This window comes from Pseudopipra pipra, chromosome 3, assembly GCF_036250125.1.
Source record: "Pseudopipra pipra isolate bDixPip1 chromosome 3, bDixPip1.hap1, whole genome shotgun sequence".
Taxonomy (NCBI): domain Eukaryota; kingdom Metazoa; phylum Chordata; class Aves; order Passeriformes; family Pipridae; genus Pseudopipra; species Pseudopipra pipra.
The window spans coordinates 54,289,599-54,317,579 of record NC_087551.1 but is presented as its reverse complement, the minus strand read 5'-3'; the positions used below and the strand labels follow the sequence as shown (position 1 = coordinate 54,317,579).

The 27,981-nt window shown below is 39.3% G+C and overlaps 1 protein-coding gene across 2 annotated transcripts; it reads left to right on the top strand.

Annotated features, from left to right (window-relative positions):
* The first annotated feature begins 1,475 nt into the window (after positions 1–1,475).
* TMEM242 (transmembrane protein 242) lies at positions 1,476–25,513 on the top strand. Of its 2 annotated transcripts, none has more exons than XM_064649239.1 (4): positions 1,476–1,729; positions 3,758–3,858; positions 9,687–9,824; positions 11,491–24,349. In XM_064649239.1, the coding sequence occupies exons 1-4, from the start codon at positions 1,594–1,596 to the stop codon at positions 11,581–11,583; spliced, it is 468 nt and encodes a 155-aa protein (XP_064505309.1). In that variant the 5' UTR covers positions 1,476–1,593; the 3' UTR covers positions 11,584–24,349. The 2 variants fall into 2 exon arrangements, with proteins under 2 accessions (XP_064505309.1, XP_064505308.1); XM_064649238.1 differs by having other exon boundaries at positions 1,537–1,729; positions 24,288–25,513.
* Positions 25,514–27,981: the final 2,468 nt, after the last annotated feature.

Genomic DNA, 27,981 nt, shown 5'->3' with positions numbered 1-27,981 from the left:
GGATTTCATGGGCTTTATGCCCTACTTCAAGTCTCTGTGAATGATTAATAGATACAGATCTTATTGGACTCTCTTAAAGATAGATTCTTGGCATTGTTCAAACCAAGATTAAATAACATCATTATACCTTTCTTTTCTCTTTCTTCTGAGTTCAGAAAAAGATTTGAAAGAAACTGATGTCTTGATTGATGTGAACTCAAAAACTATCCTGAGAAAAAAACTAGGATTTTTATCACCAAACCCACAAAAATAGAATTCTTCTATCAGATGCAGTGATCTTGACACAATTTACAATCAAAATGACGTGCATGCTGCTGTTTTAGTTTGTGTAGTAGTGTAGTAGAATGCATATTCTAACAAATTTGAATACTGTATATAATAATCATATACACTTCAGCATGAAGATAGAAAGTAATTTCTTCTTTTAATATTGTCACTGTGCAGTTTTTCTTAGACTACTTTCTCTAAGCTTTTCCAGGAGGTTTTACTATTATTTGTGGCAAAGTCTAATGCTATTCCAAAACACACATAGCATCTTGGGGTGCTTTTTCAAGGGAAAAAGAAGACTAGAGGGAAGAAGATTAGGAGTCATTTACATGCTGTCCAGATTAGAAAAAAATGGAGTTAGTGCTGGTGGGCCAGCTATACAGCAGAGATAAGGCCTACTTCTTTTTCAGTAACTGCTTTTTAACTGTGTAAAATTTTGTTTAACTTACACGGTACATGGACTATTAGGAAACAGCTTTGGATTGTTTTTCAGAAGTACCATGAACAGGAAGTTTCCCAAAATACTAAATTTTTGCCTAGCAACCAAGTCCCTATAATCAGACCTTAGATACAAGCTATAAGTGATGTTAACAAGATACAAAGAAGAAAGCTGGGGAAGAAATGCTTGATTTGGATTTCTTTACATTCTTTGCTTGCTGTTAAAGTACTGTTACAAACAAAAAAATACTTGACCTGACTATACCAAATCCTGAAGTTAGTATACTGTTTAACAGTGATAAAGTCAGATAGTACAGCAATTTATATTCATCAGCAACTGAGCATTAGTGTGACACAGACATGGAAAAAACCCCAAATATATGTTCTCGTAGTGTGAAAAACTATTTACATAACTGGAAAGAATCAGAATTTGGAATAAAAATATGTACTTTAGAGCAAAACTATCCGTCAAGATACAGCTTACTAAAATTCACGGGAAGTAACAATTTCTCCCAGTTTTATTTAGTAAAGTCCACTACGTGGTATACCCCAAAAACACAAACAAAAAAACCCTCAAACCCTTATGAGCTTCCTACACAGGACTTGATTTAAAAGAGGTTCTGACAACTTTTGCCAATTTTCCCCCTGCGCGATTTGGGCTCTCGGGGACGCCCAGCGCGCCCCCACCGACAGGCCCCTACCGAGGGCGCAGCGGCTGCCGACCCGACCCCTCGGCGCCGCAGGTGCCCCACCCCCGACTGCGCGGCCGAGCAGGCGGAACAAGAGGATGAGGAGGAGAAGGAGGAAAAGCGGCTGCGTGTCCCAGCCCATCTCCGTTTCCTTCCGGGTCGCAGCCCGCAGCCCCCTCCTCCTCCCGCGTCCTGGGCCATGGGGGCGGCTGCCGGGGGGGCCGCCCACGAGGGCACCGCGGCCGCAGCGCCGCTGGACCCCGGGCGTGGGCTGTCCCTGCCCCGGGGGGCTGGGAGCCCTGCGGCGTCACAGGACAAGCTCTTCTTAATCAAAGGTGCAGACAGCCCTCCTTTCCTCCCCTCCTCTCCTCCCCCTGCACGGGTCAGGGACGAGCAGCAGCGGGTGTGGCAGCCCCGAGACCTCCTCCGGCCGTGCTGCCCTTGCCGTAGCCCGAGGTCTTGCCCCCGGGGAGAAGGGATGACCTTGGGCGAGGCTTCTGGATGCAACGAGGGAGCCCCTGCAACACCGCCCGCCTTTCCCCCTGCTGTCAGTAGCGGCGGTGCCTGTAACCCCTCAGTCACCCCTCCTCCGGGGGCGCCGGTAGCGAACACGTCCGGGCGGGATGCGGGACGGGAGCAGCAGGCGCTGAGCGGAGCCGCTTCCTTCTCTCGGGGGAGCTCAGCCCTGCGGGGCTGCGAGCGCCGCCGGGCGGGCGGGGGTCCGCTCCCAGTGCTGCCGGGGGTCCGCTCCCAGTGCTGCCGGGGGTCCGCTCCCAGTGCTGCCGGGGCGCCCTCGGGGAAGAGGCGGCTCGTGCGGGCTACAAGCAGCGCTGCGGATTCCGTAGGGGAACAAGCCAGTGTCCCGGGCTGGATCCCAGCCGGGAGAACCGCGGTGAAGGCACAGCCAGAGTCTCCTGCGGGCGGCGCAGGTCACCGGGAGTGCCTGCGGCGGGCTGGCGGCGCTGTGCGGCATGATACGATATTATATTATAATTGTATTTTTATATATATATATTTATATGCTTATCCCGGCCGCTCCGATGTCTGCTCGGGTTGCCCGCACCTCCCGGCGGAGCAGAGATCGGAGTTCAGGCGGCCCCGTCGCAGCGCCGCCGGCCGGGAACATCCCGGCATCAGCCGGACAGGACTTGTGGCTGGAATGGACGTAGTCCCCCGCAGAGAAAAGGGTCTCGCTGAGGATGCTCATGGCGAGGCACTGCTCCCTGTTGCCACGCTTTTTGCCTACCCCTTGTAGTGCTTTTCTGCCTTTCCCAAGGAGGCCATTCGCGGCGCTACTCTTTGGGGAGAAATTAAAGACCAGTTATTAGTTCTGAAATCAGGGAAATGTCGGTTACTAAACCTGGAAATGTAAAACGCATTAGACATGCAAAATTCGGCCAGCGTGCGAGGTCTTTATGCTCCCAGGCAGAATTTCATTGACATGAGTACCGGAAACTTGTTCATCACAATAATCAGATAAATAATTTTTTTAAAGTGAGACCTAACGTAAATGTGTTTTGCTACATAGTTCCTACTCAGACCATTTTTTAATTAGCTGGTACTAGGAAAGGGAAAACAGGGTGGGTATCAATACTTGCAAAGGAAGAACATGTAATACCCTGAAATTTTTAAATTTTTATATGAATCAGGTGGGTTTTTACAGTTCACTAGGACTTTGCAAGCCTTTTCCTTAAAAGTGGGCAGGTATGACTACACATGCCTTTGGTGCAGGAGCTAGAAGGATTCAAGGTACCCCAAGTGACTTTGGAAACACTGAAAGAGTGGAAAAGCAAGGGATGCTTTCTGTCTTGGGAAAGCTTCTGCTAGTGTAATTTTCTTTTTTTTTTTTTTTTTTAAATGGCATTAGAACACAACATGAAGAAAGCTCAAGAATAAGCATTGCTTATGTAAAGGTCTTCAGAAGTACAGGTGGATTTTCAGGTGACCATTTGAAATAACAAGTGATGCAACAAATAATTATATCTCCCTTTTGGGGAAGGGTGAGGTGTAGCCATAGAGCAAGTCAATTTTAATAGCCTGTCTCTGGAGTGAGAGAAATGTCAAAGTACTGTGAAAAAGCATCCTGGGATTTGAATTATTATTTTTGTGTGTGTGTGTGGCTTGAAAATACATACACATGCCATTATTTTCAAAATGCTCTATTTCATAGAAACAATTCTTTTTCTTGCTATTTTGTCATATTAAGTTAACATAAAAAATGTAGATAATAGGACCTTTCCCTTCAACATGTGCCGACAGGTCTTAATTTTCCAGGTTTTATTTTCTAAACAGTTTTTGTGGGTTTTTTAGTTCCCCTTAAGTAACAAAATATTGATTTTTATTTCTTCAACTTTTTTTGACAGGTGGAATTTTTCTAGGTACTGTTGCTACGGCAGGAATGATAGCAGGTTTTGGCACCACACTTGCTATGACAAAAAAGAAGAACCCAGACTGGTTCAGTAAGGTTTGTGCCTTTTGAGCTGTTTTCCAATAGTGATAGGCAGGAAGTAATGCATCAAATGCTTTATAGATATGGTGATATGTGTGGAGTTTGGCAAAGTTGATGGTAAGAGCACCAGACTTAATTCAAGTGAGTAGGGGTAGGATTAACTTAAAAATCAATTCAGAGTTGGCACTGCTAAATACTTTAGTACTTGAGAGTAGCTGAAATACATAACACACTGTTTGCTGGAATTGTTTGCTGGAATCATACTAGTGATATATAATGGAATATAATTAATGGTTTGTTTTGATTCTGTGATGTGAACACACTTCAGGCATGAGCCTGTATCACCTCAGTAATCCAGTTCAGTATACAGTGCCATGGTGCTACAGTGAATCTGGAAGAAAGGTAACTGCAGTAAGGATGGGAATGAGTAGGTAGAAAGCCTGTAAGCTGTGGAATAAGTAAGTGGAATCATTTAGTCAAAATTTAAGATCTCTTCCATCCCAGTGTGTAAGGTGACTGATGAGAAAGAGTAGTGGTTTGGTACTATGAGATCTGATGGCCAAAATTAATCTTGTGCAGTTACTAACAGGATCCACTTGTGCATTCTGAAGAAGAAAATTGCTACCAGTTACACCATGTTGGTATATTAATCTGAAACATGGCACATTTAATTGAAGGATATTTTTTTCCTCACTAATGCTTTGTTATTGCTGAAAGTGTCAAAAACAGGCCCTTAAAATTGATCAGTCTTGTCTCCACCAAACTCTAAAATGCAACATGTATTACACATGTTCTTAGGGAATTAAGAACTGATCAGTTATGTTTACTTTTAAAATGTTAATTCAGTAACATATCAAGTTAATTCAATGCATAGCAAGATAAAAAGGATTCTTCCATTGCATTTTATATTAGAAACTTTGTATCTGATCATCCGTTATCTCCTTTCTCTTGAGCGCTGCATTTTTTTCAGCTTGCGCTTGTTCTTGGGTGTCTGAGCCGTCCTATTACCACTGTGAAATTTACCAACAGTGACACTGCATTGACATCCCAAGAATATATTTGCTGGAAATGGCATCAAGTGATATGTACCTTTGCTGGTTTAAAAGTAAACCGGTGGGAGAAAAGAACCCAACTCAAGAGAGATTACAAATCAGAGTTACAATTTACTAAGAGGATTACAATAAATACAATGATAGAGAGAAAAACTGGTTTTAACCCCCAAAGACAGATATATAACCCAGCACCTTGGGACAAGAACAGAATGGTGTTTGTTAGCCCCTGTGCTGAGCACCATGTGGCCCCATAGGGGGCAAAGTAAAAGGAAAGGAAACCTGTTGGTCAGGATCATGATTGCTGTCTTGTCACAGTCCTGTTGAAGTCCTGGTCCTCCTCTGGATCCAACGAGTGGTACCAGAAGTCCCCAAACTCCAAGATTATACATGCTTAGGTTCAGGTGGGAATACCCAGTACCTCCCCCAGGGTGGAGAGTTTCACAATGGGTGATGTAACTCCGTGAGTCATGGGATATTTTTGGAATCTTTGATGGTCTAAGTCCTTGCAGCTGCTTAATATGCCAGTCCAGTATGGCCCTTTAGCAGAGATGACCCCTCAGGCTGGGTGTGAAGGTGGAATGCCTCCCTAGAGGGGAGTTATTGGTGTGAAGACTAGTTGAATCATTGGTGTGAAGACAAAGAAACACTCCTCTGCCTCTGGGGTTCTTTAACACCCAGCTTGTAGCCTGAGGTGTCAGGTGTGCCCTGGGCAGCTGCTGCAAACAATCCATTTATTAACAGTCCATCAGAAATGACATAGAGGGTGTAGAATACACAGTTTTGGTTATACCCACATAGTGATAAACTAGTCCCAGCCCCTGTAACTAGGACAGTTCCATTTCAATTTTTGCTGAAAACTGTATTTGGTACCATCTATGCAAATGAATTACAGTAGTTTGCTAGCAAAAATCTCTGATTCCTGGGCCCCTCAACTTAAATACTGCAAAATGTAGAAAGATACTTTTTTGTCAAGGTACATGTAAGTGAAAGGGAAGGCTGGACTTTGAGAATGGCTTAACTGTCTGTAGAGGCTCTCTAAGGTACCAGTGAGATTTTGCAGGAGCATTCTTACTTAAATTTATAGTTAATAACTTTTAATAATACATCATGTATAATAACAAAAACATAACTGTGAATAACTACAGATGATTGCATCCTTCTTAGATGTTCAATGCCTAAATACTATTTTTATTCATGTTAAGGTGAGGACATAGTTTGACAGGTACTTTAAGCCAACATCAGCCAGCATTGGTGCTGAAAGAATTAATTCTACCAGCCCTTAGTTTCTTGCAATTTGTTCCTGTCCCTGTAAAGGCACCAATACTTGTGCTCCTGGGTTGGTGAGATTATCCTTGTTAATTCTATGGAGGTTTTTTGTTTCTTGCATTAGTTTTAGTCCAAATTAATTTTATGATCCACTTCACTGCATGACTGCAGTGACTGTGCTGTCACAAAGTTAGGGGAAGGTTTGAAGGAATAAAAACGGTTGCTCAATGTTTGGGAAGAAATATGAGACCTATTCTTTCAGCATCTTTTCTGGCTCGTGCCGTTTTTTCTGTCAGTGAAATGGTGGCATGCAAGTCAGGTAGAAACAGGAACCAAATGTAATGCAGCCTGTGACAGATGTAAATAGTTTTATGGGAGAAAAAAACATAGCAATTATGAGGGGAACCTGTAGCATCGCAGCATCATGGCTTCATGACTGCATTCAGACTTCCAGGAAGCAATAGTATGAGACTTTACTCTTGTAAAGTAGTATCAGTGTTACTGGCAAGAGAGAAACCTGAAATTGCACCTACTGTACCTCCTCCATGGTAGTGAATTATAGTAAATATAAGCATTTGTAGGACTGGTGCCCAAATTGACTTGAAACTGAGATTACATATTCCTGTTTAGTGATGAACCACTACAGAGATATTCAGTTAAAAAGTTACTGGGGAGGGAGCTGTTAAAATGAAATGCCCAGCTGCAGCAGCCTCCTTGTGATAAGTGTCCAGTGTTACCAGCATTTATCCAGGTGTTTAATTTTACAATAGATTAGGTCATACAAAACAGTGAACACACTGAATACAATCAACTAGAACAGTTAAGCACACTTTATTTTTAGGCACTACTTCCCTTTAGACACGCTATGCACAAGTTACAGGATTGAGGCCTGTGTCTTCTCCCACTTCCTACTTTTATCTTGCAGGAGAAAAGAAAAAGAAAAAACAAACAAAACTCTCAACACAAACAAACAACCCTCCCTTCCCCAAACCAAGCAAAAAAACAAAGAAAGGAGCATATATTTGGAAAACAAATCAGCTAATTTGGCCCTGTATTTTCTCAGCCTGGTGTTTGGAAAGACTCAAGTATTGTTTAAAAGCATATCTTTTAAATTAAAGAATGTTAAAAGAAATACAGAAGCAGTAATGACAAAACAATCTGGACACAGAATAACACATTTGTGAATAAAACTCAGTCCTCCTAAAAATGTTCTTTTGTTGGTGACTTTTTTTTTTCCTATGCTACTGTTGTCCTTTTAATTTTTTTAGCATGTCATTAATTAGCTTTCTTGATGCTTTAAACAGCATATCTGAATAATCATATAACAAACTGTCCTGTTTACAGAAACCCTTACCTATGTACTTAAGTACCCTGAGGAATCAGCCTGTGACTGAACCCTGTTTGACTGCTGTCAGTAAAACCAGATTGATTGTTTCCATTTACCACTATTTTTTCTGGGACAATCAAGCATTTAAATACTGTTTGTGTGGTTTTTTGCCAGCAATTTTCACAGATAATGACTCCTATTTAAAGATTCTGTGTAGAGGATATTTTTGTCCATTAATTTCCCATCTTCCAAATGGGAAAATTTTTTTTATGCATGGTGTTATGTGTGGTTAGGCTGTGGAAGCAGGAAAAATGTCAAGAATAATCATCACCATTTCAAATCTACTCAGAGCAGTCTCTACTGAAAGAGTTATAATAGTTCATTATCTGTGGTAAGGAAATAATAGGACCTGGTATTACAATGTGACTAGAGATCTTTGCTGTTTGTGTGTGTGTATGCTTACAGAGCATTGTTTTTCTTAACAGCTTCCACTTTGGGTTGTCCAAATTGGAATAAATAAGGGTCAAGATAAATCTACTTGAGCCCTTTGCAGGTGTGTGTTTGTCCTTGTGTAGCTGTGCCTATAGCTAAATCCTAGGGCAAATGTTAATGCTGAGGACTGTCAGAGGATCATTTTAACATGCCAATAAATACAAAGCCAAGAGGAGAAAAACTACTGATACTATTTGACTGAGCATAGTCGTGGACACCAAATATGTCTAATTGTATCAAAGAAGAAAGAGAAGCATTTAAAAAATGTAAAAAAATTAAAGTCTTGTCAAGCAAAGAATACAAAATATTTCCCCCCACACACTTTTTATAATGAATAAAAAAGTGCAGTTCTTTCACGTGTTTGGAGGAAATTTTTTTGATCCTTCCACAAGTTAATTTCACTTTTCAATATTTTAGTCTATAAATTAAATAATACTTTATTGAATATAGTTGTATGTTTGCAGTCTTGTTTATGTTACCTCTGAGCAATAATTAGGTTTTTACTTACTTCAAGATACCAAGTAAGTAAGTAAGTAAGTAAGTAAGTAAGTAGGACTGTTAACTTTTGTAAGGACTGTATATGCCCATCTTTAAGAGTTACCATCTGAAATCTGTGTTTCCATGTGAAGAACTGAACAGTGATCCTTTGGGAGGAAAAAAAAAATCCTCTTAATGACAGTTACCACTGTGAGCAAGAGAATTATGTCTGTCTGACTGCTGTTGTGGGCTACAGAGATTGAACCTCTCCTATACCAAGTGGGCATTGTGAGATGGGCACTGCTGTCTAACAAGGAACATAAGGTGCACCTTTGATTGATGTCAGCCAGTGTGTGGTTTATGCCTTCGGAAGCTGCAGTATGCATCTTTGTTATGTGACAGGGAAAGTTTCATTGTGTTTGAGACTCCATAATGGCTGAGGGAGGCTCCATTCTTCTTGGCCTGAAGTGGCTTTTCCAAGTCACAGTGTTTTGTGTTTTCAGGACACGTCTCATGGCAGGCTTTTATGCAGCAGTATCTTAACGTGAGTTTAAAAACACCTACTCTTGTTTCTGACAAAAATGAGAAGTGTGGAAACTGCAGAGCATTTTCTGTGTTGCTTCTTGGTGAACTCTGCAGGGGGATGGGTTCAGTGTTGTCATTTGCTCTTTACAAATTTTTCCTAAGCAGTTTCCAGAGCTTCTTCAGAGTTGTAACCCCTGGAAATTAGTCCCTGGGTTACCAGTAGACCCTCTCTGTGTTCAGCTGAAAGCTGCTCATGTTCCTCTAGTTTCCTTATGTGCTATTTCAAAAGTGCAAATAACAACGTACAGGCGACTGGTTACCCCCAACAAAAAAGTACCAAAACCAATTATGTATAATGATTATGTTCAGACGTCACTGGCATAAGGGCTTGTGACTGGCTTTGATTCAGTTTTGTATTTTGACTAGTGAGATAACTGAGTGTTGGATTCTTATTCCCACAAAACAGCTGACTTCAGCATCTGTGGGCAATTAAAATCATCCCCAGGTGGCACTGGCAATCATGAAAGCTGCTCCTGGTAGGAAGGCAGCTCATCCAGCCCCTTCCTTGGCTCTTCAGGTCTGTTGGCCACGCTAGTACAACTGGCAAATCAGGAAAAAGTCTAAATCACAGGTTAACTTTTTTAGTTCTTATTTTTTTTCCCAGTTATCGTTCACTGTCTTGAGCACTTTATTTTTGGTTCTAGGGCATTACTGCCACAGCTGCATTACCAGAGAGCGGTTCGTCACTGGCCTTACGAGCCCTAGGATGGGGCTCACTCTATGCATGGTGCGGAGTTGGATTGCTGAGTTTTGCCATCTGGAAGGCTCTGGGTGTGCACAGTGTGAGTATGATCCTCTCAACTACCATATTTTAACTTGGGTAATGCATCTTGGGATGCATTATCTGTCTCTATACTACTTCAATCTAAGAGTTATACTTTCATTCAGCACATTTAGAATGACTAACCAGAATGTGTGCATACAAGGGAGGTGTTCTTGGATCTGCAAAAAATGGGATGTTTTAGGAGGAGACAATTTTGGGGGAGGAACGATTTTGTCCTGCTTTATATATATTTGCACAGATGTCTCAGATACTTCACAAAAGAGCCAGTGTTCTAATTTAGAGATTAAAATAGTAGCTGCAAACTTTCTGTATCCTTTGCTTATTGAATTGAAGGCTACCCCCTGAATCCTATCTTTAGAGCAATTGGTTTATTTGTGCAAGTTCTATTTTTTGCATCAGGACACTGAGGACATAAAAAGAATTGAAAGGAAACGAGCTTACTTTCTAGAAGGGGCGAGGGGACAGAAGATTGAGTATCATGTGCAATATAATGGTGGTCCATGACATGCCACATCAAGGCAAAGAAACTCGGGAAGCATCTGTACATCCCAAAAGGCTATGGCTATCTTTAGTAAATTGATTACGTTCCAATGTTTCATAATGTTGAGTGTGAACACTGAAGTTCATGTGAGCATTTTTGTTTGCCCCTAGTAATGAGCCATGACTTAAGAGTCCCCTGCAGCTATAACTTTGGCAGAGCTGTTTGCATCCTCTTTAGGACTAGGAATGAATAGACTTCCTTTATCGTACATGGCAAATTATTTATATATTCAGCAAAGAATATATAAAGAGGGAGGAAGAAGATGCTGCTTCATCTCAGTGCTGTTCTCATTAATACCTTTATTCAAGTTCTAATTTCTTGTCTACTCTGCTGACGTATCCTGTAGCTCACAATTTGAATTGCAGCATACAGCACTATACAGTCCTTTTTTCCTTAGCTTTCAATGTTGATTCTCAGTAGGAGCCAGTAAAGGAAGGCAAAATGCCAAAAAAGCATAGCAGGACATAGGAGGCAGCTACAACACATTTTTAAACTGAAAGCCTCCACGTGAGGCTGTGGTGGAATGTCAGAGAAGGGGGAAGAAGAGTGGGAATACTGGTTTTTACTCTCTGCATGCTGAACAACAACAGTTTGCTCAGTTTATTGTCAGTTGTGTCAGTCAAAAGTATTCACTTCACACTGTAGTGCTGATTCTTATTTTTTGTTTTGTCAGAGTGTTTCTGGTCCTGCTGAAGGACAGCAGAATTTGATCCTAGTCTGCAATTTATGTTATCTGTTTCTCACTAAGCTAAATTTTTACTTCCCTGAGCAGTACTGGCCTAGACCCACAGTTACTGGTTTTCCTGTAAGGCTGTTTTTCTTGAGACTGCCTGATGGGGAACACCCACATAAGCTTGATATGGCTAAGCCCCTGGACAAGTCTGAGTGTGATGGGGCTTCTGGTTACTTGAAAGCAGTGGCTCTTGTGTCAAAAGCACACTGCAGGCATTTTAGAGAATTGTTGAGTGTTCCTAGTCAGAAAGGTGCACCTTATTATATTCTGTGTTGTGTTAGTGTTGAAAAGAGGAAACTGTATTTTAAGAGGCTCTTGCAAATGTCTGTTGTTATTGGTTTCTATTGTGGAGTGCTTATGTTTCACTGTTGTGCAACGTGGGAATTGCAGATGGTGAAGGAAGTAAATTTCTGTCAAGAGGTGATTTGGAACAGCTCTCTGCTCTCCACTGACATATTTATTGCATTCACTACAGACTTCTAAATTTCCACTGCAGAAAGGAAGCGCATACAATAGTGCTTTTATTATTGCAGAATCAAAAATTAGCAATTTGTAAGTTTCCTCTTTCCATGTTTCTTTTTCCTGTTTTACTATGTATCTGTTAAAATCAAAAATATATATGTTTAAAATTGCTAGAGGTTCAAAAGTAGAAGCATGTTATATTCTGACCAAAGAGGTTCATTAGCCTTAAAAATATAACTGTAGAATAAATAATCTTTGATTTTTTATTATTGTTTTCACTTTTTGCCTACTGCTTTAACACAACACTCAGGAGCAAACACTGGCTGTTGAAAGACAGTATTTATGTGCTTAAATGTCATCTTCCTGAACAGTCAAGATTAAATAAGGATTATAAGCTATCTAGTACATCATTAGTTCTGGACTCTTAAACATATGCTCATTTTAAGAAGGGCCTATTTTTATGTGATGTGTTTTCCTGTTTCAGGGGGACATTCTGCATTCTGATACTTTTGAAAATTCTTAATTGCTATCATGTAAGCAGAGATAATAGATTAATAGTCAGTTACAATAATGATTGTTGAAACCACTGATGCATATGTTGTGTCCAATTATTATTAGATAGGAACAAAAAATAAATAAAGTTTTATTTTTGAGAAACTGAAGTTATCGCTGAGTGAAATAAAGTTTCTTTCCACATAAACTGTTCAGACCATGGAAGACACTGTAGATTTTGCACTAAGCTCAACATTTTCAAATGAACATTTTAATTTCTGTTAAACATTTTAAAAGGAGGCTCTTACAGATTCACCTGAATAAGATGTCTTGAGTCTTCAGTGCGGTTGAGTGCTGTGAATTCACTGGCTCTGTAGTACATGCTACTTCCCAATACCTGTAGAATTTCAAGTCACAATTTCAAACCTAGCATTAGATACCAAGGTCTGAAAGCTATCAATTTAAGGTAGACTTCAGCCTCTCAGTGTGCTATACTCTGTGTGACCTGAGGGGCGACTTGACTCATTTTGATGCCAGGAATCCGTGTGAACTTTAAAGCTCTGGCAGCTGGATAGGGAAGAAGAGGTTCTGCCCTGCCTCTTCACCTTAACAGTAACGAGCTGCCCTTGGAACCTGCTAATTAGTGACCTGGTCCTGCTAAGCAGCAGCTTCATCTGGCAATATTGATAACATTATTGGCAGCTAATACAATCTTTTGATACTAAATTGTTTCCTTTGATATTAAATTATTAAGGACAATAACATTCTGATTGCAAGCACTGCAGGTGTTCATTTAGCAAACAAGAAAGCTGCTTTTGTTGCATATAGGAGTATCTCAGCTCCAGTGCTTTCTCAAATCCATTGCCAATTCTGTTCTTGTGACTATCTTGGTGGGATGTTAGTGAAAAAAGGACTGTCACTTGCAGAGTTTGAAGGGGAGCTCTAAGTCAAGTAATACTGAATTGTTAAGTATTTAATGCCTCAAGTCATCTAAGGAGTGAGGAAGGCAGAGTGGAAAATCAGATGTGACAGATTGGCAAAAATCCCACCACAAGGAGTAAGAGAGCAATGAGATCTTGAAGCAGAACTGGTTTGGCCAGGAAAGCTATTGGGCAGTTTCATTCGTGGCTCAGAAGCCCGCAGCTGATGTTCATGTACACCAGGGCTTGGGCTGGCTGTACAGGAGAAGGATAGCAGAGCTGGTCCCTGAGTTTGGAGAAGTGCAGTGCAAGACGCGCGCAGTGCTTTTTGTGCTTTGAACGCTGCACATGCCAGCCACGTTCCAGTGTGAAACAGTGGGATGTGCAGACGGTGTCACTGAGTGGTCCTTGTGTAACCCGCTGGGAATCCCTTGAGAGCGTCCCGGCGCCCGCAGGAAGCGGTGGTGAGCGTCTCCCGCGCACCTGGGAGCGCAGAACTAAACCAGGAAGGCGCTGCTGCGCTCCAATCCCGGTTGGTTTATGGCTCAGTGTGCTCCTGACGCCGCTCCCGGCGGTTCCCGCGGGGCGGGGCGGGGCCGGGGCGCCGTGGCTGCCCCGCAGCGGCACCTCGTGGCGTCGGCAGGAACAGCCGCGCCGGCGGCCCGTCCTGGGCTTGACCCTGGAGCATGGAGGGGTTTGGTCGTCTGAGAACCACCCTGGCTCTTAGACAAGCAGTGGGAAACGGCGTTGCCCCTAGTTAGAGGCCATGGTTTCACCGGGTATCGTTGACAAAATGCTACGGCTTTTGGTGTTGGGGGATGTGTGTTTCTATGAGCCTGGATTATTGAGGGGACAGTGAGTGATTGATGAAAATATATATTACCCTAAGGTTTGTGAATGTTTAAATTATCTTGTCATCGCTTCCAAAGTCAGAGATGAAACGACGGGAGTAAAGTGGAACAATATTTCCTTGATGAGTTTATAATTGCTGTAATTAATCTGTGTCAGCAGTTGCGACTGCTCAGCAGTTTGTGTTGTGCCATGAAACTGAAGCCACAGTTCAGGATACCTTGTCCTTACACCTTCTGAGACAGCCTGTGTTTGCTATAGAAGCAAATCGTTGCTAAGATCTCTTCCAGGCACTGAGGTGATGCACTAGCTTTGGTGATACGAAATTTTTATTTAATCTTTGTGGTTTATTGGTTCTTAAAACAGTGCTATGACAATGCGTACTTCTACCTCTTAACAGGCTTTATTGTTAAAGGTGGTTCCCTGGAGCTTTACAGTCTGCTGCTTTTTATGCTAGCGTCAAAACCCAGGGGTGATAGTAAGTAACTGATCCTTATGTCTTGGTAAGGAATATAAAAGATTTTATGCTGTCTCAAGTTGGGTTGTTAATATCCCCTGCCTGCAGTTGCCACTGTTTTAATCTGAGGACAGGCTGGTTAAGTAATAAACCCTACTAAATTCCACTCAACTGTTATTCTGAAATGGAGAAGTGATGGATCAGTGAGGACTTGGTTTGAAAATGGTTTAAGTTCTGTTTTTCAATGGTGGAAAAGAGAAATCTTCTTTTTAAGAACCTAGAAGATGGTGGTTATCTGGTTTTATATTGTACATCTTGAAAAAATAACCAGCTATAGTCAGACTTTTTTAACTTGCTTGCTGCAATCTGTTAGGAAAATACATTTAAATATATGTATCTGTCCACCTTTGATTATCCCTGAACATAGAAGCTCTGTCTATATTAGCAGGTATCATTGACCAGCAGCACTGGGGCAGTATAGCGTTATCAGACTGAGGACCTGACATCTACAGCCATTCCAGGAATTTCAAAATTTGGACTGACACTGGCCTTGTCCCATGTCTTGAATGCCTGTTTGCAGTTGGACTGTGTTATATGCACTTCTAGAAGGCTTCTTCAGTTTCGTTTCACCCTAAAGATGCCCAAGTCATGCATTTTGAGACTGTTAGCAGTACACAAACTCATGGCCAGTAAACAAGCAGGAGATTTGCTTCCAAGGAGCATCCTGATCTGAACCCAAGACTCATCCAGACACACCCACAGGCTTCCTCTCTGAGGCACTTTACAACATAGAAGGACATGTACTCTGTTAAACGCAAACTTAATAATTGACATCTGGCTTGAAACAAAATGGCACCACCTTTTTAAGAAGTTTATTTGCTATTTAACTATTTCCACATCATGGCACTATCTTCCATGGCATTATCTTAGAAGTTTTGAGCTTGCAGCCTCAGAACCCTGTAGCTGCCCACTCCTGATGCAGTGGGATGACTGTTTTCTGATGCAAAACACAGCAGTACTGAAATAAATTTTGTAGAAGAGATTGGGTTTGGCTAATTTATACTTTCAGGTTTTTTTAAAGTTGAATAGTACTTGAAACATCTTATTTCAAGATTCTCTATATAAAATGTTCAGTGAAGTTTTAAATTTTCAGTTAAAGGGTAAATGGTGTTTCACTCAGTAAAAAATGTTAAAAGTAAAATACTCAAAGTTATCTTAAAACCCCTGTTGTTACAGTTGAACTAAACGAGTATTTTCATGGAAGTTTCCAAACCTTTCTTATTTTATTTACCTATTCTACAAGTGTTATGATCCACTACACCTTTTTATTGCTTGGAAAAATGTTAGTTTCACAGAATCACAGAAGAGTTAGGGTTGGAAGGGACCTCTGGAGATCATCTTGTCCAACCACCTTGCCAAGACAGGGTCACCTAGAGCAGGTGACACGGTTTTCTAGAAGTTTTCTAGAAGTTATGGTTGAGTTGTAAACGCTTGTTTTTAATTAAACTTTCAGCTATAGAGTACTTGACAGATACTTAAACAATGTCTGGTGTTCTTTTTTTCTTTTTTTAACTGTCAGTGATTATGAACCTTCTTTTAAAAACAGAACATTGCCCCCAGCCCTTGTAGACTGAAACTTACAACAATTAACAAACAAGATAAATTACACTTTAAAAACCCTTTTGCTCTTCATGCCCTTATTAAATTAGGTTTCATTTCCTCACAAATAAAAGCATTCTTTGTCCCTTAGGAAAAGGACCCATATGTAGATTTGTGAGATTCTGATTGTTGCTTCCACATCTGTTCCATGAAAAGCTGGAAAAATAGTGAGAAGAATTGCTTAGCAATTTGTGACTAATATAGTTATAAAATATTAGTTTATCATTTTTATGGTGTCCCCTAATGAAATATCTTGTTTTTCATTGATCTTAACCTTTAAAATGTTCAGAGTCTAAAACTATTGCATGGCTGTAAAGAGACGTCTAAAACAATTAAAAGCAATACAGAGAATATTTGCTTGCCTTGGCTTTGTTGGTAAGGATATTTCCTAAGCAGGCTGCTCTTCTCTAGAGGAAATCTAACCTCTAAATCACCATTTTAAGTATAAAAAATAACATCCCCCTGCTTATTTCGAGAGATATTTGATATAATTTTGGGAAAGTATAGTCATAGGCACAGTATAAATACAAAGCAGTATTGGCTTTAAGAATGGATTAATTTAAAATAGAAGATGAGAACATGGAGACATAGTCTTCAAAAATTACTAGGTTTTGCATCTGTAAATAGTACTAAGATTTATAAATCTCAACTAAATATAGGCATACTGCAGTGGCTGAAATTCTTATGCTGTTTCATATATGGACAAATGTTGCCATAAAAGCAGCATATCTCCTAAAATAACTATAAGAGTCATCCTACAGTCATTACGAGATTTTTTTTGTTGTTGTTTTTAATTATTGTTGTATTTGTCACATAAGTATTATTAATGAAGTTTCTATTCCCTATCATGCTTATGTCTTATCGCATAACAAAAACTTATCTTCTCCTTGCTATTTCATGATCACATATTTCTATATAAATCAAATCTGCCCTTTTTTTGATGTTCTTTTATTTCCTCAATACTTATTCAAACTCAAACTCTTAGAAAGAAGAAGGAATACTAGTACAAGTTAGCATTTCCTGTTTATACTGGATTTTTCTGTACTGCTTATATTGCCTAATTAGTTTGGTTTGGAGAAGCCTTGTCTCCACACATATGTTCTGCTAGTATTTTATCCAAGAAGAGAAAAAAAAAGAAACCAGTGAACTTCACTGTATACTTGATAAGGCAGACTGCTTATTCAAGGATTAAGATCATAATTTTCCTACTGGAAAGCTGCTACATGTGCTTTATAAATAGGGACAGCTGTAAGCGAGTATTTCAAGAATATGGGAAGACTGTAACTGTAGTTGTTTTGAGGAATGACTCTTTTGTGCTGTGAGAGCTGTTAGCTGCCACCAGTGTGCTAAGAAGCTAGAGAAAACAAAACCAGGTTCAGCCTATGGTCCAAAATGCCTCTGTGAAGCAGTTCCACATCACCCTAAGTGGACGAGTGGGTCGATCCACTTCTTGATCACATAAAACTTTAAATTGTACATGTACCACTAAAATCTGAATCAAAGCTTCTATGATGGGTGCCAATTATTCGTGCTACATCTTGGTCCCACGGCATCTTCTGAAGAGTTTTGGGTGTGTGCTGGCCCTTTTCCCAGCCTTGGATCTTGCTTGTGGATGATACATATAATGAATTCATGGACATATAGAGTAAAAGAATTACTCAGATTGCCCTTTTCAGGAACAGCCTGCTTGCAGACAATTCGTGTTTTGAATGTAATTCAGAACTCTGAATTACAGCACAGAAGAGTTTATAGGATTGGGACACTCATCCTGAGATTTTGGGTCTATTAACCAGCTAGCTTTATACAATTGGATATTTAACTACTTTAAATTTAAAATTATTTCAAGATTAATTTTTCAAATTGCCCAGGGTGACTAAGGGGTAATGACTAATACACCATAATAGACTAATCATGTGGATGTCCTTTCCAGGCACCCAGATTTGAAAGTAAGATTCTGCAGAAATAAATGGCACATTCCTCAGTGATATCAAAAGTATTCTACTTTCAATTTTTCTGCATGGCATAAAAGCCTTTACTTTGACATATCATATACTACAAAAATTTAATTCCTTTACATTTTATTTCAGAAATATCAACATGGAAATGTATAAAACTTACAAGGACACTCCTGTATCTCTGAACCTAAGGAAGTTACTTTCTTTTTCAGATTCCAGTTTACAAAATTACTGTCTCTGTGTATATAAATTAAAAGCTGTCTCTCCCATTGATCATAATCACTTTTTTTTTTTTTAATTCAAAATAATCTAGCCAAACAGTGTTACTTTCTTTAGGCTTTTCTACTGGAATAGCATCTTCTTCCCAGTTTGGGATCTAAGTCACGTTTGCACAGAAATTAAACCAGACAAAGCAGGACTAGTAAAACGTGTTTGTGATGTAGACCAACCCTCTTCCCAGTTGGGAAATGCATTCATTTATGAATAACATGTCTGCTGCACACTTGGAGAAGTAACACGAGGAAGGTATTTCATGTGTTTTATCTCTTTGTGTGACCCAATAATTGGAAAACAGGTAGCCTGACCCTTGTGACTTGACAGCTCTCAGTAGTTCACCAGTAATTTGAGACAGAATATGGAGTAGCCATGGGAGGCTACTACATATTTATAATGGTTTGGAAGCTGTGACAGCTTCATTCTAAACAGTGATGGTCCTCTCTCCCTGTAAAGTTGTCTTAGGTTATTTTTGTGTTATTTTTCTTTTAAAAAGTGCAGGACATAGCAGGACACTTATACAAGATTTATAGAGATAAAATTGTGGAAAAATATGTGTTTGTTTAATGTTAGGCACTGTAAATTACCCTCTGATTTCAAAGAGAATACTCAACACTGCATATGGTTAAGCATACGTGTAAGCCTCCATGAGACGTGGGGCCAGTAGGAGCTCTTGACTTCTCTAGATGGTTTAACAAAATTCTGCTGCTGCTTTTCTCTATGCACTCCTGAAACACTGGAATCAGCAAACTGGTGGTGAACAGCATACTGTGACAGTACAGTGTAAAGTAGTTAAATTTTAGGATGTATACTGCCAGGATAGACCCTGTAAGGGACTTTTTAAATAGACCTGTATTTCTGTATAATCTAGCCATTCATGATGCCTTTGCCAATGAAGGGCAAGATCTAAGAATGTGAACCAGGGCTGTATTTTCCATGCTTATTTCAGAGGTCAACAGGCACACCTGCACAGGGTGACCTGCAGTGAGTGCCCCATTTACACTGAGAAAAGGCAAATCACCTTCAGCTGACAGACTGGCTGCTCTGCTCTTCAGTGCTATAAGGGTTCAGCACTTGCTATTCTCTACAAATAACTTGCTACTTCTGTATGTGGCCCTTGGTAATCATTTGCTAACAAGGGCAAGAGCAGTCATTTTAAGATTTGGGAAAAGGTGGCAAGAACAGTCCTCACTGGTGCTTTTAAATCGAGGGCAGCCTGCCTCATCTTCGAGCCTTGTGAAATGGAAGATGGCTGCGAACAGAGGGCATGCACATACTGTATTCTGCTGCCAGTTGATATCCCAGTTCAGGGCATCTAACCTCATTTCACTTGGAAGCTAATGTAAGCAGTTCTTACTGATACAAGTACTAAAATAGGAAACTAATAATTCCTAGAATCTGGGTTGGCTTATTATGAATGTCAGACATTAAAGAGAACATTTCTTCGTAAAACTTTCATTCTTGGATTCAAATAGACTCTTTTAGCCCCTCTTCCATTCATTTTAATATGAGCGGCCATGTAAGTGCTCTCAGTAATAGTGCTCTCCCAATTTTTGTGTGACATTCTGTCAACGATGTACATTAAAAAGAGATTATTAAATGGATGATGCTTTTAGGTACCCATATTTTTGCCATCTGAGGCAGGATCATTAGGTTAAGATAAGAAAATAACAGTGATCTGTAGCTATTACAGATTATTTAATGCAGTAAGGTAGATGATATCCTTTTAGAAAGAAGCCTGGCAGAGGTAGAACAGTTACTGTAATTTATTTGGCAAGAAAAAACAGCATCAAGTCTTTGCAATATCTGTGACAAAAAAATAAAATTCACTTGAATGAAATTCACTTCAGAGAGTTGCCTGCAGGAATGGAGCATGCTGGAATGTTAAGAAATGTGTTACAAATCGTTCATGTACCACTGGGTTCAGAAGCAGCAACTGAGAGAGTGGCCTGTGATACTGAAGACAGCAGAAAGAGGTAAAATACATTCAGCTTTTAGCACTTGGTTTACTGCACTATTAGGTGAAGACATTATCACAGTTGAACCAAGTACCCCAGTGTCAGTATGGCTGACAATAATAAAGAGGCAGCCCTTTCAGCGAATTATTTCAAAACATTCCAGTACTTAATACATAGCGCATTACCTCTTGTAATTAAATTAATGCCTTCTGATTTGAGTCCACTGATGTGTGTATTGTGAAATCTGGAGGAAATATAAGAGGAGATTTCCAGGAGGGGAGGAGAGAGGAGAAGAGACCTCTTGAGTGGCAAGTCGACTAAAAAGAAAAGGCAAAGCAAGACACAGATAACTAATTGCAGCATTTCCCTCGTCGAGAAGTGTACTTGTTCCCTGAGAGTTAAAGCAGGTAAAGACAAGGTCCTAATTCTTGAACCTCAATTGTGCAATATTAATAGAACATAAGGCTGATCTGTCATCTTCACAAGAAGCTCACCACACTACAGGAGGACTGGATGCTGGTAAGCCCAGTTTGTTGAAAGGCTGATTTACATGTTTAGTGAACAAATTTTGCTTTCACTACCAGGATCCTCTGAAGTTGCAATGGGCCTAGTATGATACTGTCAACTAAATGCAAGCAAGAATAACCCCAGGGCCAGTATGAGTTACTTCGGAGGCCAAATTTAGTCCTAAATACATTATAGATAAGTATTTATTTATTTATCTCACTGCGAGAGAAGGGACAGGAACTTTGGGATGTGATTTCCATGGTTATTTGTGTGTGTATACACCAGTTCTGTTACATCAGAGAACAGTTCTTTTCCAAAGCTTTCTCCATGGTTTTAGGCAATGTTGTAAGTGAGCTTTAGAGAAGCTCTGAGGATAGGGAAGACAGTGATTTGGATTTGGAGGTACATTCAGGAGAGCAACAAGCACAAAGTGTGGAAATGAAGGAAGAAACTCAAAAGCTGATATTCATGGAACAGAAGAGAAAGCGGAAGATACCTTAGAGGTATCTTCCAAAGCCCCAGTGAAATATTGTACTAACTTTCATGCTAGGAGGAGAGGGAGAGGGGGAAAATAGAAGTCCATGACCAGTACTAATTAAGTTGAGTGATGTATTACTACTGAGAACTCAAAAACTTGTTGAGAGGAATAATCAGTTGCAATATCTTTTAACTGGTATAGAAATGAAAACTTCTAGTAAGAGTTAGTAGCTGTGACATTTGTATTGGGAAGAAATTGGGCCTGTTTAGACATACTGTGAAGTCATGTATTAATGAGGCCCATGCCAGTCACTGCAGATAATGTCCTTCTTAAAGAGCTGACAGCCTAAAGTGTTACACTGAGAAAGAGCTGACAACCTAAAGCATTACACTGACAAGACAATGCACAGTGGTGATCAGCTTGGCAGTGTGATTTATTGAAATAGCTCACTGCCCAGGAATCACAAAGGAAGAAGATTTGTGGACAACTGTGTTCACATGGTCAAAGTTGTGAGTTGCAAACGGGATACTATTTTTGTGCAGAGGGAGCTTGTGGAAAAGGGCAGGCAGGAGAGGAAGAGGTAAATGGTAAATGAGACTTTGAGTCTGGCATCAGTTACAAAGTGGTTTTACAAATAAGCATCAAAATGTGGGAAGACAAGGCTGAGGAAATTTCTCAGGGAGTCTTAAAAGCAAAAGAAAGATATTGAATATTTCAGATTTGGTCCACGTGTTAAGGAAAAATTGCTTTTCCAGGAAATGAGTTGCTTTTACCTGCAGAACATAAATTAGTGTTCTGAGAGGAGAAAAATCTGTCTAATATTCTTAAATCTGTAGCTGCTAGCAGTGTTTTAGTGCTTTCTAAATAAATACCTTTTTTTCTTTCAGGACAGAGCTGTAGAGTTTTATTTCCCAGACAGGCTTGCTTTTTGCATTCGAGAGTTAGGGTCTGTCATGTTAGTAATTATAAGGTGAGAGTGAGGAATCACTGTTGTTTTCTGAATAGCTCCTCCACCCACCATCTTTTTGGAGGCTTTATAGAATTGCTTTTCGTTTCCCTTTGATGTTTTTGTGTCTTTAGTGAAGTAATAGAGATGTCCACTTATGTCATTTAAATTTTACCCTAAAAGAAATTTAAAAGTCTTGAGTTTAGAAACAGCCAAAAAAATGCACATTGCGTCAGATCATTAGCTGGTATAAAATGTTTTTACCAATAGAGCTACAGCATTTTCTGTCAGGTTAGTATCTGACCATTCTTGTGCTACTAAACACCCAGAGAGTACTTAGAGTGAGATGAAAGAGCAGAAGACTTGAATCACTCTTTAGGAAGCAAAAAATGTTTAGTAAATTGAATACTTTCTGAACATCAATGAACTGGGATAACTTAATTACAGAGAACTGGAAAAAACAGCTAAGCCAATGCTCCTAAAACATTTACTACTGTAAATACTTGTATTTAATTGTCAGCAATTGTTTAATGTATTCTGGGCTGTTTCCCTTTGTCAGCTCTGATACTGGTGTTTATTATTCTTGGAAATGTTAACTGTCTATGAGTGCTTCTCAGTTTTAAATAAGAAGCAAAAATGTTAGTTTGAGAACAATTGTGGGTGATTGCGAAGATTTTTAAAAACCAAGAACAAATAATTAATCAAAACAGCTATGTGATCAGAATGAAATATGAAACAGAGAGCAAATTAGTTTTTATTTAAGAACAAAATCAGGATAAAGCAAAAAGGATGATTTGGCTCTGAATTTTCCTTCTACTTTATATAACATATTTTTTTTTTATTAACAATACCCAGGCATTATTAGACAAAAACTAGAGTTCTAAAATGTTTTCATCCATCACAGTAAGCTATTGTCTTAGTAAAGGATTGGTAATTTCTTTGTAAATTGTTTCATTCTTTATATCAGCTGTAACTTGAGTAGTTGCGTTCCAGCAGCATTTCTCTAAAGAATACCAGTTCTTTGTGAGAATTATTCATACACAAGGACTTGAACCGAAAATGGCCCAAAGGTATTTGTAAAAATACTGATGACCCATAGCACACAAAACATAGGCATATTAGAGAAGATGCCTGTGTGGCTGTTTGGAATATCTAGGTTTCCTGGAACCTCTCTGTGGGACATACTGCCTGAAACAGCATTTGGTCTACAAGAGGTCATTGCATCCAGTACTTGCATACCACATCCTGTTTTCTCTGTGTGAATGTCACAGATTCTGTACAGCTTCCTAAAAATAGCAGTCCAAAACTTCCCCTGTACATCCTGCTGTTTGTGTAATAGGAGTTTCACTGATTTGTTTTTTCCATGCCTATCCTTTAAAAATGTAAATGTACATTTTTAAATATGTAAAAATACATGTAAATACATGTAAAAATCTTGGAAGAAGGAAACTCGACAGTTGTAAGTATTATCTTCAAATATATGACTTTTATATAAAAGAATTTTCAATTCTGGCCTTCCAGGACTATTGAATCAGACATTGGTGATAAAATACTTAGCATAAATATAAATTATAAATACCATATATGTTATATAGGTATACTTCCTCTTTCAGATCATGTTAACAACCATGAAAGAAAAGCTTGGTCCTATGTATCATTATGAATCTTGTTTTCCTTCCTGCTACTATATACTTTTGAATGAGACTTTGTTTTGTCACCTGTGTCTGTGTGGTGGGATAAACCTAAGCTGTCAGAGCTGACCAGTATTTTTCTTTAACCCTTGTTTTAAAATCCTTGAACACCCCTATTGGATCTTTCATCCATTACAAGTGTAGAAAAGGCACTGCAGTCAAAATATGAGCACATTCTATGGAGGTAATTTTCCTCCAAACAGAAACATTTTAAATATGTGTGTGTGTGCATCTGTGTGTCTGTGTGTAGTAGTTCATATAACAGTAGTGAATCCTTCAGGCAAGCAATTCAAATCAGTCACCCCAGTGTGGTGCTTTAGAAGGGGTAATTGTTGTGGGTCCTTTCATGGTTTTTTCACTTTGCCAATTGAACCAACGTAATCAGAGGGAAAGTCTTAATTTTCTGTTATTTTAAAAGTTTTTTTACCTCTTCTTTACCTCACACAGCTTCTTTTGTTGAATAAGCCTGGGGTTTATGGTGCAACTTTATTTGCTTCGTATTAGCAGTTAACTGATTTTATTTTTAAATCTCTTTTATAGATGAAAGAATTCCAAACTAAGATGCAGTCAATCTTTCCAGCAATTCCTAAAAATAGCGAGTCCACTGTTGAATGGGAAAACTTACTTAAATCCAAATGAAAGACTTGGAGCCATTTGGAGATGTCTCTTTCAGCAAGAATGGGAGTGGAAGAAGCAGAAGTGTACCCTCTGGAAAAGGAAGAAGATTCAGACTGAGCAAGTTACTGACTGAGTTCACTGAACCTGGGAATGCCAGTTAACATCTGGCAGCAAGGGAATTAAAAAAAAAACAAAGCCAAACAATTTATACTGCACATTTAAAAAAGTTTGCTGTAGTTGATTTGTGAGAAAATGAACCCTCCAAGATAAGTTGGATTCAGCTTGAAGAAAGACTTTTATCAAGGCTTACAGAAAAAAATGATCTTCATTAGTAAATATATGGACATAATCCCAGTAAACTCCTATCCCATCCTGCATTTCAAGAATTTTATGACATTTCTCTAGGAAACAAAAGAACGGTACTTTCAGTGATTTGTACATGACCTATTAGTAATATAACCATCAAGTCAATTATAACAGATCTGTTGCTGGGCCTGAAGATAAAGCATACAGTGCACTATTCAAAAATAAAGAAGATATTTAAGTTTGCAACAGAGGAAGTATCTAAACTAAAATATTTTTCTATGTCTGAAGGTAAAGTTTAAAACACCCAATATGCAAGTAGTGACCTACTGAGCTCCTCTGCAGAGCATCAGAAGAGATCTCTACAAAGTGCACTGTTTTGTCAGCATTATACTAATTTTTTTTATTGGATCCCACAGTAGTGAATCTGATCGTTTGTATGAAAGTCTCTACTATATTTGTATATCACTTGAAATAGTAAGTGAAAGAAGGTATAAAACAGTGAGACACCCAGTCTATCCTACACAAATATTTTCATCTAAGAAAGTGTATGAGCAGGGCTAGTTTTTCTGTGTGTTTCAGTCATTTCTGTGGCTCTTCCACCGGTGGAAGCCATGCGTCATTTTCCACACTGCAGTAATCTCATGAAGTGTGGGTGTAAACTTGAAAGAATAATGTCTTACTCAAATGTTGTATTTGAAGAACTGAAGATCTGTAAAAATGCAGAAATAAAAAAAGTGCTATCAGTGAACAATCCTTTGTTGCTCAGTTGTCAGATTTTCTTATTAATTGCACACAGTCCAGTTAGTCAGTTGTCAGATTTAATAAAGCCCTCTTAAAACCTGTCTTTTGTGATTAAGTCTTTTATTCCTAGGAAAGAACATAAAAAAAAGCTTTAAATGTCAGATGAATAATAGGGAAGTATGGTTTTCCTATGAAACATGACACTAAAATAGTATCTTTAAAACAATTGAAGTGTAATGGTTGACATCTTTTCCAGAGCTTGATGCTTGTAATTCAACATTAAATAAATTGTGGTGAATACTGCCATCATATACACATGAAAAATGATACTATTTTCATATTTCTGTTAGTTTTGTGAGAATGGTGATACCTCTATTGCTTACATTTAGGCATATTAATGCTGAGTTACCAAGTTTAACAAGTAGCTGTGTCATTAAAACTGGTCAAGTACTAAAGTGAACTAAATAAATGCAAATTGCATGATGCCATTAAGGTTACTTACTTTTAGTTTCTAAGATGGGATTCAGGTCATCTGTCTTTATCTGGATTAAATAAGTCACCTAAATCAGTCATCTAAAGTTCCTTGCACAGTCAGTGGAGAAAGACAGGACTGGTCAGAACGTGGCTTGCACTGAACTAAAATGAATACCTGTCCCTGGAACTGTACAAGGCATCTGATCTGACCTGCTGGCTGCCTCTGAAGAGAGCTGTCCTACCCTTGCTTGCCTCCATCAGCACAGTGACTGCATGTGAACACAGTTCAGGAGAAACTCAGAAGTAAAATGATTGGTTTTCTAGTGCTTTAGAGCTCTGAGGATAGGGAAGTGGCAAGTCCTGGCACAAGAGAACTGTCCCTTTGGGTAATGGTTAGCCATTGGATCAGTGTAACTGTATTATAAAAAAAAAAATCCCCTATGACAGATAAAGTAAATTAAATCTGGAGGTACCCAGTTATATGGACATAGTAGATGATGCTCTTCAAAAAATCCTAGCATAGTGAAATATACAGACAGAAATATTTAAAATAGAATCACTTACAGGGCAAGTACAGAGCTGTGAAATAAATCTGTGTTGAGTATAAGGCTGAACATTACACATGTTTCAAAGATAGAGGAAATCATAGATCGTCATATTCCAAGCTTTATTCAGTGCTTTTGGCTAGAAGTGGATTTTCTCTAGATAACGGTTTGTGAAGAGTGCAAACATAATGTAGGAGTAAATCAAGTCTCAGCTGACATGAAAAACATGAGAGATCTTGGATATTTGTTATTGCACTGTGAAGCTCTCTTCAATTGAACGTTTCTGCTGGTTTTGTGATGGTTCATTTTTTCTTTTTATGAAAATATTTGGTGAAGAGTTACTGGAAACCACAACAAAACACAGAAGAAATAGAGGGGAAGAGTACCTGGTATGCCAATAGCAGCTAGATACCATAGTGTACATAGTTATTGAAGCTGAGCAAATAAAATTAGGCAAAAAACAACACCAGACAATAGACATTAAAAAAAATGAGTTTTAAGTGTTAAATACTAGAAGTAGATACTGGCACAAAAAAGCTGATGGGTCAGTGGCTCCCAAATTGCTTTCTTTTATTTAAAAGTTTGCTTACTCTCTCTGCATCAGGGGAGTATAAGAACAAAACATGGAAAAAGTTTATTTTCATCATCAACTTTTCCTGTGCAAAAAGTTACACTGAAGGTGATGTTTGCAACTCTGTTATTCAAAGTGGCTAATGTAGGATAGCCACAGTGAGTTTCAAGTTGATTCAAGTCACTCTTCAGCTGATCTCTGTTTCATTTCCACTGATTTTCCTCTGACTTTTTGGTGACATTTAGTTACAGCAATAATGGGGGCTCCGTATGTTCTTGAAATTAGCTTGTAGGCTAATGCTTAATAATCCATGAGCTCCCTCCATATTACTATGTAGCTTAGAAACAAAATAGAAATAGGAAAACAGTGATGAAAATGTATGGCAAATGGCTGTGCAAGAAGCAGTGATGGGCAGGCTGCTCTGCTATTCTTGCGCTTACTGAGAGAGCCTCCACAGCCCCAAAGTCAGTAACAGTGTCTTTGGTGTTGTAGGAGGTTGCAAATGAAGACAAACTGGAAATGTTTGTTTAAGTTGGTCTACTGCCCACTCTGACAAAAAAGTCTCAGGGGCTTTTGCTGTGATTTTTGTCACATATGGCACCTGCTGACTTAAGCCAGGCTTGTAGGAGCTCGTCGTTTTAGAAAATGCAGGTCACCTAACATACACACAGAACAGAATAGCCTTCAATATTTAGGCTGTCATTCAAAAATCTCCAGAGAGTTACATGCCTGAAACGCAATTAAGGATGAAGAGCTGAATCAACACTGCAAGAGTGGTTGCCGAATTTCTAGGCGTTTCAAACCTGATAGGCCAGAAAACAATCCCATCTGGGCAAATGGCCCATTTTAGCAACCGGGATTAAGCTGACAGAAGTTTTCTGCAATTCGTCTATTTCTTTAATAGTGGGGACATATTGTTTAATTAGGTATGGGAAGAAAAAACATTTAACATCTAATACGATCCTTTATGTGGTGCGCC